This window comes from Coregonus lavaretus, assembly GCF_964263955.1.
Source record: "Coregonus lavaretus genome assembly, contig: HAP1_SCAFFOLD_411, whole genome shotgun sequence".
NCBI classification, from domain to species: domain Eukaryota; kingdom Metazoa; phylum Chordata; class Actinopteri; order Salmoniformes; family Salmonidae; genus Coregonus; species Coregonus lavaretus.
The window spans coordinates 382,380-395,513 of NW_028166665.1; the positions used below are offsets into that span (position 1 = coordinate 382,380).

At 42.9% G+C, this 13,134-nt stretch overlaps 1 protein-coding gene across 4 annotated transcripts in view; it reads left to right on the forward strand.

Moving 5' to 3' along the window:
- LOC311114436 (exportin-1) overlaps positions 1-13,134 on the forward strand; it is a 48,598-nt gene that overhangs the window by 30,036 nt on the left and 5,428 nt on the right. For all 4 annotated transcript variants that reach the window (XM_084189686.1, XM_084189687.1, XM_084189688.1 and 1 more), the window contains 6 exons: positions 2,380-2,563; positions 3,738-3,844; positions 5,424-5,618; positions 6,406-6,574; positions 10,611-10,745; positions 12,366-12,525. In XM_084189686.1, coding sequence (XP_084045812.1) covers positions 2,380-2,563; positions 3,738-3,844; positions 5,424-5,618; positions 6,406-6,574; positions 10,611-10,745; positions 12,366-12,525 — 950 coding nt within the window. The remainder of the gene's footprint in view (positions 1-2,379; positions 2,564-3,737; positions 3,845-5,423; positions 5,619-6,405; positions 6,575-10,610; positions 10,746-12,365; positions 12,526-13,134) is intronic.

Consider the following 13,134-nt stretch of genomic DNA (forward strand, 5'->3'; position numbering starts at 1 on the left):
CTTTCCTGTAGTCAAATGACCTACTGCTACAGCACCCCAGGTCACATGCAGACCTGTAGTAGCAACCCCTTTCCTGTAGTCAAATGACCTACTGCTACAGCACCCCAGGTCACAGGCAGACCTGTAGTAGCAACCCCTTTCCTGTAGTCAAATGACCTACTGCTACAGCACCCCAGGTCACAGGCAGACCTGTAGTAGCAACCCCTTTCCTGTAGTCAAATGACCTACTGCTACAGCACCCCAGGTCACAGACAGCCCTGTAGTAGCAACCCCTTTCCTGTAGTCAAATGACCTACTGCTACAGCACCCCAGGTCACAGGCAGACCTGTAGTAGCAACCCCTTTCCTGTAGTCAAATGACCTACTGCTACAGCACCCCAGGTCACAGGCAGACCTGTAGTAGCAACCCCTTTCCTGTAGTCAAATGACCTACTGCTACAGCACCCCAGGTCACAGGCATACCTGTAGTAGCAACCCCTTTCCTGTAGTCAAATGACCTACTGCTACAGCACCCCAGGTCACAGGCAGACCTGTAGTAGCAACCCCTTTCCTGTAGTCAAATGACCTACTGCTACAGCACCCCAGGTCACAGGCAGACCTGTAGTAGCAACCCCTTTCCTGTAGTCAAATGACCTAGTGGCCTCATGGGTGGAATGTTATTCATATTTTTCATAATTAATAAACATTATTTAAATGTTAAAAAAACACTGAAAATCCTGTGTTTCTATGTCAAACAGTTTTGTTATATTTCAGTCTTCTGTGATGTGTATATATAAAGTTTAATATTGGGATGCAAACTCAAAATGGAATACATTTCTACTCTATATCTAACATGGTACAGGTGTCTTTCTACTCTATATCTGACATGGTGCAGGTGTCTTTCTACTCTATATCTGACATGGTGCAGGTGTCTTTCTACTCTATATCTGACATGGTGCAGGTGTCTTTCTACTCTATATCTAACATGGTACAGGTGTCTTTCTACTCTATATCTGACATGGTACAGGTGTCTTTCTACTCTATATCTGACATGGTGCAGGTGTCTTTCTACTCTATATCTGACATGGTGCAGGTGTCTTTCTACTCTATATCTGACATGGTGCAGGTGTCTTTCTACTCTATATCTGACATGGTGCAGGTGTCTTTCTACTCTATATCTGACATGGTGCAGGTGTCTTTCTACTCTATATCTGACATGGTACAGGTGTCTTTCTACTCTATATCTGACATGGTGCAGGTGTCTTTCTACTCTATATCTGACATGGTGCAGGTGTCTTTCTACTCTATATCTGACATGGTGCAGGTGTCTTTCTACTCTATATCTGACATGGTGCAGGTGTCTTTCTACTCTATATCTGACATGGTGCAGGTGTCTTTCTACTCTATATCTGACATGGTGCAGGTGTCTTTCTACTCTATATCTGACATGGTGCAGGTGTCTTTCTACTCTATATCTGACATGGTGCAGGTGTCTTTCTACTCTATATCTGACATGGTGCAGGTGTCTTTCTACTCTATATCTGACATGGTGCAGGTGTCTTTCTACTCTATATCTGACATGGTACAGGTGTCTTCTTTTTTTTAAGCCCATAACCATGTGTGTGAGGTGTGTACTTTTGTTTCAAAGTAGTTTTGTTTAAGACTACCAAGAAACACACTGTGACCCTGATTTACCCCAGTGTGACCCTGATTTACCCCAGTGCAGTAAAAGGTTATTAACTTAATCCAGTTACGTTTCAGTCTGATCAATAACCCTGATCAAGTCACCCACAAACCAGGGACACTGAATATACATCTATTTTCTCTCTAATGATGTCTAGCTGTCTTGATGGGCTGTTTGTCCAGGACATAGATTAAGTCTAGTCCTGGACAAAAAAATAATAATCTCAATTGAAGTTATTAATTGTATATGATTGTTTTGTTCTTTGCGAACCATAGGAAGAGTAGCTGTTGCAGCTTATTGGCATTAATAAACTCAATATAATCAAAATGAATAAACGGGTTTAATCAGATGTTTCTGCTCTAGCCAACTCCTTTATCATTGTCATGTTTTAACTCGATCCATTCACATTTCAGTGTGATGATCACTAAAGTACCCTACATTACCTTCACACACCCTTCTCTTGAATCTCCACCCTGTACAGCCAGGAGAGGACTGACCACCACTCAGAGCCTGGTTCCTCTCTACCCAGTACAACCAGGAGAGGACTGGCCACCCCTCAGAGCCTGGTTCCTCTCTAGGTTTCTTTCTAGGTTCTTGCCTTCTACAGTGTTTTTCCTAGAGACTGTGCTTCTGCCTCTGCATTGCTTGCTCTTTGGGGTTTTAGGCTGGGTTTCTGTAAAGCACTTGACATTTGATTGATTCAATCCTCTCTGTTAGAACGTGGACATTCTGAAGGACCCAGAGACAGTGAAGCAGCTGGGCAGCATCCTGAAGACCAACGTCCGGGCCTGTAAGGCCGTGGGACACCCCTTCGTCATCCAGTTAGGACGCATATATCTGGACATGCTCAACGTCTACAAGTGCCTCAGCGAAAACATCTCGGCAGCCATCCAGACCAATGGTCAGTGGGGGTCTGGGTGTGTCCTCTCTCCTCATGAGTCTCTTCTCTTGACAGTGTGTCTGTGTGTCCTCTCTCCTCATAAGTCTCTTCTCTTGGCGGTGTGTCTGTGTGTGTCCTCTCTCCTCATGAGTCTCTTCTCTTGACGGTGTGTCTGTGTGTGTCCTCTCTCCTCATGAGTCTCTTCTCTTGGCGGTGTGTCTGTGTGTGTCCTCTCTCCTCATGAGTCTCTTCTCTTGACGGTGTGTCTGTGTGTGTCCTCTCTCCTCATGAGTCTCTTCTCTTGGCGGTGTGTCTGTGTGTCCTCTCTCTTCATGAGTCTCTTCTCTGGACGGTGTGTCTGTGTGTGTCCTCTCTCCTCATGAGTCTCTTCTCTTGGCGGTGTGTCTGTGTGTGTCCTCTCTCCTCATGAGTCTCTTCTCTTGACGGTGTGTCTGTGTGTCCTCTCTCCTCATGAGTCTCTTCTCTGGACGGTGTGTCTGTGTGTGTCCTCTCCTCATGAGTCTCTTCTCTGGACGGTGTGTCTGTGTGTGTCCTCTCCTCATGAGTCTCTTCTCTTGACGGTGTGTCTGTGTGTCCTCTCTCCTCATGAGTCTCTTCTCTTGACGGTGTGTCTGTGTGTGTCCTCTCTCCTCATGAGTCTCTTCTCTTGACGGTGTGTCTGTGTGTGTCCTCTCTCCTCATGAGTCTCTTCTCTTGACGGTGTGTCTGTGTGTGTCCTCTCTCCTCATGAGTCTCTTCTCTTGACGGTGTGTCTGTGTGTCCTCTCTCTTCATGAGTCTCTTCTCTTGACGGTGTGTCTGTGTGTGTCCTCTCTCCTCATGAGTCTCTTCTCTTGACGGTGTGTCAGTGTGTGTCCTCTCTCCTCATGAGTCTCTTCTCTTGACGGTGTGTCTGTGTGTGTCCTCTCTCCTCATGAGTCTCTTCTCTTGGCGGTGTGTCTGTGTGTCCTCTCTCCTCATGAGTCTCTTCTCTTGGCGGTGTGTCTGTGTGTGTCCTCTCTCCTCATAAGTCTCTTCTCTTGACGGTGTGTCTGTGTGTCCTCTCTCCTCATGAGTCTCTTCTCTTGACGGTGTGTCTGTGTGTGTCCTCTCTCCTCATGAGTCTCTTCTCTTGACGGTGTGTCTGTGTGTCCTCTCTCCTCATGAGTCTCTTCTCTTGACGGTGTGTGTTTCAGGAGAGATGGTGACGAAACAGCCCCTGATCAGAAGTATGAGGACGGTGAAAAGGGAGACTCTCAAACTCATCTCCGGCTGGGTTAGCCGATCCAGCGATCCACAGATGGTGAGATACAGATATATATATACATCTGACAGGAAGATATTGGTACTACATACTGTATATCAGATATATTGTTAATTCATATCAGATATATTGTTACTACATACACTACCGGTCAAAAGTTTTTGTACACCTACTCATTCCAGGGTTTTTCTTTATTTTTACTATTTTCTACATTGTATAATAATAGTGAAGACATCAAAACTATGAAATAACACATATGAAATAATGTAGTAACCAGAAAAGTGTTAAACAAATCACAATATATTTTATATTTGAGATTCTTCAAATAGCCACATTTTGCCTTGATGACAGCTTTGCACACTCTTGGCATTCTCTCAACCAGCTTCATGAGGTAGTCACCTGGAATGCATTTCAATTAACAGTTGTGCGTTGTTAAAAGTTAATTTGTGGAATTTCTTTCCTTCTTAATGCATTTTAGCCAATCAGTTGTGTTGTGACAAGGTAGGGGGGGTAGCAGAGGTAACTCTGGGTCTTCCTTTCCTGTGGTGGTCCTCATGAGAGCCAGTTTCATCATAGCGCTTGATGGTTTTTGCGACTGCACTTGAAGAAACGTTCAAAGTTGTTAATGTTCCGTATTGACTGACTTTCATGTCTTAAAGTAATGATGGACTGTCGTTTCTCTTTCCTTATTTGATGGACTTGGTCTTTTACCAAATAGGGCTATCTTCTGTATACCACCCCTACCTTGTCACAACACAACTGATTGGTCCTGTGGTCCTCTGTAGCTCAGCTGGTAGAGCACGGCGCTTGTAACGCCAAGGTAGTGGGTTCAATCCCCGGGACCACCCATACACAAAAATGTATGCACGCATGACTGTAAGTCGCTTTGGATAAAAGCGTCTGCTAAATGGCATATTATATTATTATTATTATTATTATATTATTATTGGCTCAAACGCATTAAGAAGGAAAGAAATTCCACAAATTAACTTTTAACAAGGCACACCTGTTAATTGAAATGCATTCCAGTTGACTACCTCATGAAGCTGGTTGAGAGAATGCCAAGAGTGTGCAAAGCTGTCATAAAGGGTTAATGGTGGCTATTTGAAGAATCTCAAATATAAAATATATTTTGATTTGTTTAACACTTTTTTGGTTACTACATGATTCCATATGTGTTATTTCATAGTTTTGATGTCTTCACTATTATTATACAATGTAGAAAATGGTAAAAAATAAAGAAAAACCCTGGAATGAGTAGGTGTTCTAAAACGTTTGACCGATACTGTATATCCCAATGAAAGACAGCAGAGGTGTTTCAGTGAAAAACTACATGACAGAAAAAAGACCTATACAACCTAGACTGTCTAAAGCAGTACTCGTCAGTCCTGTGTGTACTCCAGGAATGGATTGGGAAACTCTTGCCTTAAGAGTTTGAAAGACAACCGTGTCGGTCACTTAGTCCTTAGTAACACACACAAACACACACACACACACTGACCTCAGTCCTGTCGTACAATAACCCAGTGATAACATTCCAACAACATTCCTCCCTCTGCCGCGTTGATCCGTCCATTAATCACGTCCTCTCTTCCCTTCCGGTGTTCCTCCCTTCCAGGTGGGGGAGAACTTTGTTCCGCCGCTGCTCGACGCCGTTCTCATCGACTACCAGCGCAACGTCCCCGCCGCCCGGGAGCCCGAGGTCCTCAGCACCATGGCAACCATCGTCAACAAGCTGGGCGGACACATCACCGGGGAGATCCCGCAGATCTTTGATGCCGTGTTCGAATGCACGCTCAACATGATCAATAAAGTAAGTACCACCATTATCAATAGTGGGTATTGTTATAAACATTTGTCATGAAAGTTGATCAAATGTACTCTTAACATGATGAAGTCAGTATAGCTGTAAATCCTTGACATAGTTGTCAAAAGTTGTCAAAAGTACATTTGGTTGTCAAAAGTACAAACCAAACTACCAAAACATCCAATGATGGGATTTATAAATAAATTATCTGGGCTCTAAAATATGTAAACAACTTTTGGAAAGCTCATATTCTGAGTTAGCCATTAAAAAAGTATGGGCTACAGATCTAATTGAATATGAACAACGCTTTAACTGGAACAGAATATGGAATAATATGACCTTGGCATCCCGTAATCTGAGGGTAGGAAGCATGGTTTCCGGGTGGGTGGGGACAGGGGGGGAATGGGTCGGGTTATCTTTGTATGCATTGATATGATTTGTTTTTGTGCCTGTAACCCCCCTCTGAAAAAGAAAAATGACAACTAAATAAGTCCATTTAATGAGGTAGTTCACTGAGACCCCTTATTTCCATATTGACTGTAGGCGGTCGCTCTTGATGGAGTGCTGTGCTGCACACGTATTACAGCAATTGTTCTACCAATACCGAGGCCAACCTATCTTTTTAGTGCCTCCAACTGTTGTCGGTTGGTTGTCATCAATATGTCCCGTCTCTCTCTCCCTCCCTCCAGGACTTTGAGTTGGTTGTCATCAATATGTCCCGTCTCTCTCCCTCCCTCCAGGACTTTGAGTTGGTTGTCATCAATATGTCCCGTCTCTCTCTCCATCCCTCCAGGACTTTGAGCAGTACCCCGAACACAGGACTCATTTCTTCTACCTGCTGCAGGCCGTCAACTCCCACTGTTTCCCAGCATTCCTGGCCATCCCTCCAGCCCAGTTCAAACTGGTGCTGGACTCCATCATCTGGGCCTTCAAACACACCATGAGGAACGTGGCCGACACAGGTGAGGCTTGAACGCACGCACACACACACACACACACACACACACACACACACACACACACACACACACACACACACACAGGTGCTTTCCTTTACGAATGACAGCACAGGATCGAAATCATCCACATGTATTGATCACATCTTTACTAATGCTGCAGAAATCTGCTTTAAAGCAGTATCCAGATCCATCGGATGTAGTGATCACAATATAGTAGCCATATCTAGGAAAACCAAAGTTCCAAATGCTGGGCCTAATATAGTGTATAACAATACGTTTTGTAGTGATTCCTATGTTGATGATGTAAATAATATTTGCTGGTCTGTGGTGTGTGATGTAGCTCAGTTGGTAGAGCATGGCGTTTGCAACGCCAGGGTTGTGGGTTCGATTCCCACGGGGGGCCAGTATGAAAAAATAAAATAATGTATGCACTCACTAACTGTAAGTCGCTCTGGATAAGAGCGTCTGCTAAATGACTAAAATGTAAATGTAATGAGGAGCAACCAGATGCTGCACTTGACACATTTATGAAATTGCTTATTCCAGTTACTAGTAAGCATGCACCCATTTAAGAAAATGACTTTAAAAACGTTTAAATCCTCATGGATTGATGAGTGATAAAAAGATAATGTATGGTTGAGAGGGACGAGGGGAAAGGAATGGGCAAATAAGGCTGGCTGTACAACCGATTGGCAAACGGACAGCAAATTGAGAAATAATGTGACTAAACTGAATTAAAAGAAGATGAAACTATACTATGAAACAAAGATAAATGATATAAAGAATGATAGTAAAAAGCTTTGGCACACCTTAAATTACATTTTTGGGAAAAGGGCAAACTCAGCTCCATCATTAATTTGAATCATATTGCTCATTCATCAGAAAACCCACTGATATTGCCAACTACTTTAATGATTTTTTTTTTTTTTCATTGCCAAGATTAGCAAACTTAGGCATGACATGCCAGCAACAAAGTAGAACTGACCAAATTATGAAAGGCAAGCATTGTAATTTTGAATTCCGTAAAGTGAGTGTGGAAGAGGTGAACAAATTATTGTTGTCTATCAACAATGACAAGCCACCTGGGTCTGACAACTTGGATGGAAAATTACTGAGGATTATAGGGGACGATATTGCCACTCCTATTTGGCATATCTTCAATCTACAAGAAAGTGTGTGCCCTCAGGCCTGGAGGGAAGCAAAATTCATTCCACTACCCAAGAATAGTAAAGCCCCCTTTATTGTCTCAAATAGCCGACCAATCAGCCTGTTACCAACCCTTAGTAAACTTTTGGAAAAAATGGTGTTTGACCAGATACAATGCTATTTTACTGTAAACAAATTGACAACAGACTTTCAGCACACAGCATTCAACATGCACAGCACTTACACAAATGACATGATTGGCTGAGAGAAATTGATGATAAAAAGATTGTGGGAGCTGTTTTGTTAGACTTTAGTGTGACTTTTGACATTATCGATCATAATCTGCTGCTGGAATAACATTTTTACATTACATTTTAGTCATTTAGCAGACGCTCTTATCGACTTACAGTTAGTGAGTGTGTGTGTGTGTGTGTGTGTGTGTGTGTGTGTGTGTGTGTGTGTGTGTGTGTGTGTGTGTATATATATATATATATATATATATTTTTTTTTTTCATACTGGCCCCCCATGGGAAACGAACCCACAACCCTGGCGTTGCAAGCGCCATGCTCTACCAACTGAGCTACACTGGGATGTAAAGCAATAACGTATGTGTTATGGCTTTACACCGCCTGCTATATTGTGGATAAAGAGTTACCTGTCTAACAGAACACAGAGGGTGTTCTTTAATGGAAGCCTCTCCAACATACTCCAGGTAGAATCAGGCATTCCCCAGGGCAGCTGTCTAGGCCCCTTACTTTTTTCGATCTTTACTAATGACATTCCACTGGCCATGCGTAAAGCCAGTGTGTCTTTGTATGCGGATGACTCAACACTATACACGTCAGCTACTACAGCGAGGGAAATCACTGCAACACTTAACAAAGAGCTGCAGTCAGTTTCAGAATGGGTGGCAAGAAATAAGTTAGTCCATAATATTTCAAAAACTAAAAGCATTGTGTTTGGGCCAAATCATTCACTAAACCCTAAACCTCAACTAAATCTTGTAATGAATAATGTGGAAATTGAGCAAGTTGAGGTGACTAAACTGCTCTGCCTTCTTAACAGCACCTTTAACAAGGCAGGTCCTACAGACCCTAGTTTTGTCGCACCTGGACTACTGTCTAGTCGTGTGGTCACAATCCCCAAGTCAAGACTATGGGAGGCGCACAGTACTACATAGAGCCATGACTACATGGAACTCTATTCCACATCAGGTAACTGATGCAAGCAGCAGAATCAGATTTAAAAAACAGATAAAAATGCACCTTATGGAACAGCGGGGACTGTGAAAAGACACACACATAGGCACAGACACACACGCATACATTGCTAAAGCACACACTCTACACACACGTAAGCAAGGATTTTGTACAGTAGATACAATATATGTACAAAAGTATGTGGACACCCCTTCAAATAAGTGGATTTGGCTATTTCAGCCACACCCGTTGTTTACAGGTGTATAAAATTGAGCACACAGCCATGCAATCTCCATAGACAAACATTGGCAGTAGAATGGCCTTACTGAAGATCTCAGTGACTTTCAACGTGGCACCGTCATGGGATGCCACCTTTCCAACAAGTCAGTTCGTCAAATTTCTGCCCTGCTAGAGCTGCCCCGGTCAACTGTAAGTGCTGTTGTTGTGAAGTGGAAACATCTAGGAGCAACAACGGCTCAGACGTGAAGTGGTAGACCACACAAGCTCACAGAACGGGGCCGCTAATGCGCGTAGCATGTAAAAATAGTCTGTCCTCGGTTGCAACACTCACTACCGAGTTCCAAACTGCCTCTGGAAGTAACGTCAGCACAAGAACTGTTCTTCGCAAGCTTCATGAAATGGGTTTCCATGGCCGAGCAGCCGCACAGAAGCTTAAGGTCACCATGCGCAATGCCAAGCGTCGGCTTGGAGTGGTGTAAAGCTAGCCGCCATTGGACTCTGGAACAGTGGAAACGCATTCTCTGGAGTGATGAATCACGCTTCACCATCTGGCAGTCCGACGGACTAATCTGATTTTGGCGAATGCCAGGAGAACGCTACCTGCCCCAATTCCTAGTGCCAACTGTAAAGTTTGGTGGAGGAGGAATAATGGTCTGGGGCTGTTTGTCATGGTTCGGGCTATTAGTTCCAATGAAGGGAAATGCACAAAGCGAGGTCTAACTGGTTTGTGGAGATCGGTGCGGAAAGACTTGACGGGCCTGCACAGAGCCCTGACCTCCACCCCATCAAACACCTTTAGGATGAATTGGAACGCCGACTGCGCGTGGAAAGCCTTCTCAGAAGAGTGGAGGCTGTTATAGCAGCAAAGGGGAGACCAACTCCATATTAATGGCCATTATTTTGGAATGAGATGTTCGACGAGCAGGTGTCCACATACGTTTTGGTAATGTAGTGTATGTGGTAGTAGAGTATTGGAAATCCAACATTTTTTTAGAGAATTTGGCAGTACATCCAACCGGCCTCACAACTGCAGGCCACGTGTAACCACGGCAACCCAGGACCTCCACATCTGGCTTTTTCACCTGTAGGATATTCTGAGGAGGGGGAGGGGGGTGCTGAGAAGTATTTCTGTCTGTATTAAAACCCTTTTGTAAGGTAAATCTCATTCTGATTTGCTGTACCTGGCTCCCAAGTGTGTCTAGGCACAGGTGTGCCTATGCCCTCCCAGGCCCACCCATGGCTACACCCCTGCCCAGTCATGTGAAATCCATAGATTAGGGCCTAATTTATTTATTTCATTTGACTGATTTTATTTTCATTTAAATCTTTGAAATTGTTGCATGTTGCGTTTTTATATTTTTGTTCAGTATGTGATATATATTGTCTATGTTCCTGTGGCAGGTCTTCAGATCCTGTATATATATGATACATATTGTCTATGTTCCTGTGGCAGGTCTTCAGATCCTGTACACTCTACTGCAGAACGTGACTCAGGAAGAGGCTGCAGCACAAAGCTTCTACCAGACATACTTCTGTGACATCCTCCAACACATCTTCTCTGTGGTCACTGACACATCACACACTGCCGGTGAGTACAGCATACACACACACACCAGCTAGCACATTTGGTTCCTAGGGAAGTTGTGGGAACTGAAGTTTTTGGTTTCCCATTGGTTCTGGGAACGAAGCCATACGTTTCCTGACCGGTAAACGGAACGTTTTTTAAAACGTTCTGAGAACGGAAGTGAACATTCTGCCTGTTCTGGGAACTTACATTTTTAGGTTGCTGTGAGGTTCTGAGAACGTTTTACTCTGGTTCCTTGAAAGTATTCTTGGAAGGTTTTATTAATTCTCTGGGAACGGAAATTATAGGTAATTTTTAGGTTTTTCAATAACTTCCTTAAAACATTCACTAAATGTTTCTGAGACTTGTAATAAAACTGCTAGCTTATTTTGGGTTAACTTTTTTTGAACTCCAAGCACAGATAGCATACATGGAAATTCATTTCCTTAGGCATTAATCATGCAAACACATAGTGATGTGGGGGAAATGTATACAGTTACATATTGGGATATTATTTTTGATGATGTATCGGTTTGACAATATCGCAATATTATTTTTGCGCTAGTTGGCTGTACCTGCACCAAAACTCCTTCATAGCTTGTCCTCCATCTTTTTAAATAGGGAGCCAATTTGTTTTCAGCACTTTTATTTCCATGGCTTTAATAAAATCACAGTATCGAATACATATCATATCAGCACTTAAGTATTGTGATAATATTGTATCGTGAGGTCGCTGGCAATTCTCAGCCCTACAAGCATATTTCTTTTTTATTATGACACGGCATCAGTGTGATTCTAACCTATAGTCTTCTATTCTCTATCCATAGAATTAGTCCACTGCACCACAAGAATGGAGCTAGCATGCCGTGATTTTTTACGCATACAAAGCTGTTCATTTTAGTCTATTCAAACAGACCCCATTTCAAAGGAAAAAAAGCACTCATTAAGATGAGGTGTGGCCAATTAGTGGGCGCGGCCAACACCTGAACACACTTAACAAGATAGAGTTTTGTTGATGCTGAGAACGGAATGTATATGTTTTTAAATAACATTCTTAGAACGTTCTCTGAACGTTACTAATGTTTTCTTGTGTTTTTTTATAGAAAGTTTTTTTAACGTTCTTGGAACAATTTGAGAACATGATTTTAAATAGAACCATGAGGAAACCTATAGGGAACGTTGTGCTGAATTACTGAAATTCCCACAGAAGAACATTGTTTCTTAATGTTCTCTGGACTATTTGAGAACATTCCCAATGTCAAACCAGTTGGAGAACGTTCCTAGAACATTACCAAAATTGTAACCATGTAAATGTAATCATGTTTGAACTTTTAGGAAACTTTCTGTTAAAGTAATGATATACCAAGGAAATAAAGTTTTGTTTTCTCAAGTTCATTAAATGTGCTGAGAATGTTCCAAAGCCAAGCAACTATCCTGCACCATTCCCAGAAAGTTGTGGAAAGGTTGTATGCAAAATAGCCATAGGACAACCACACTCTCACCAAGCTCTAAGATACATATGGTTCTCAGAACGTTATGTGCTAGCTGGGACACGAACACGCGTCTCGTTCTGTGTTACCATTTGTATAAATCCATATCAACTAAATGTGCGTGTGTGTGTGTCTCTCTCTGCCTCTCCTCCAGGCCTGACGATGCATGCCTCCATCCTGACCTACATGTTTAACCTGGTGGAGGAAGGAAAGATCAACACCCAGCTCAACCCCTCCAACCCCGGCAACAACCAGGTCTTCATACAGGAGTACGTGGCCAACCTGCTCAAAACGGCCTTCCCACATCTACAGGAGTAAGTACCTTTATGAAGAAGGTGACCCCTTGAAGTATAAAAAATTGCATTTGACCTTACTGCCAATGTTCCCTCTAATGTTTTTCAGCACTGAGCAAATTTCAGGTCTGCTGAGCGAAAACTTTAACGTTGTGAAACTTCAGTGCAACTTCCGGCGCGTGTTTACTGTGAACACTGAGGCTGTACCCGCTTTAACTTACAGATATAACAGTGGCCCAGTAGGCTACTGTGGCTATTTGATCATAATGTAGGCCTACCAGAGTGGCCTACCATCAAAAACAATGGAGAAAAATGCATCCCATAACATTTTAACATGGAAATAGCTGTGCTATCATTCAGCCTACAGTAGCAGCCAATGTGTGGTGTTAAACGTAGGCCTACATTCCATGAGACCTTTGAAAAAAACATGCAGGGCTTGACATTAACCTGTTTATCCACTTGTCCTTCAGACAAGGAGGTGACTGAAAATGTTGTTGTGGTGTTTGATGCAAGAAAGCACTTAACAAAATAAAATGCATCATTATTCCCATACCATTTTTACAGAGAATCAGGCAAATTATGCTACCCTCTGCCTATTGGCTACTTATCTTATTCAAGCCTGGCTCAAAA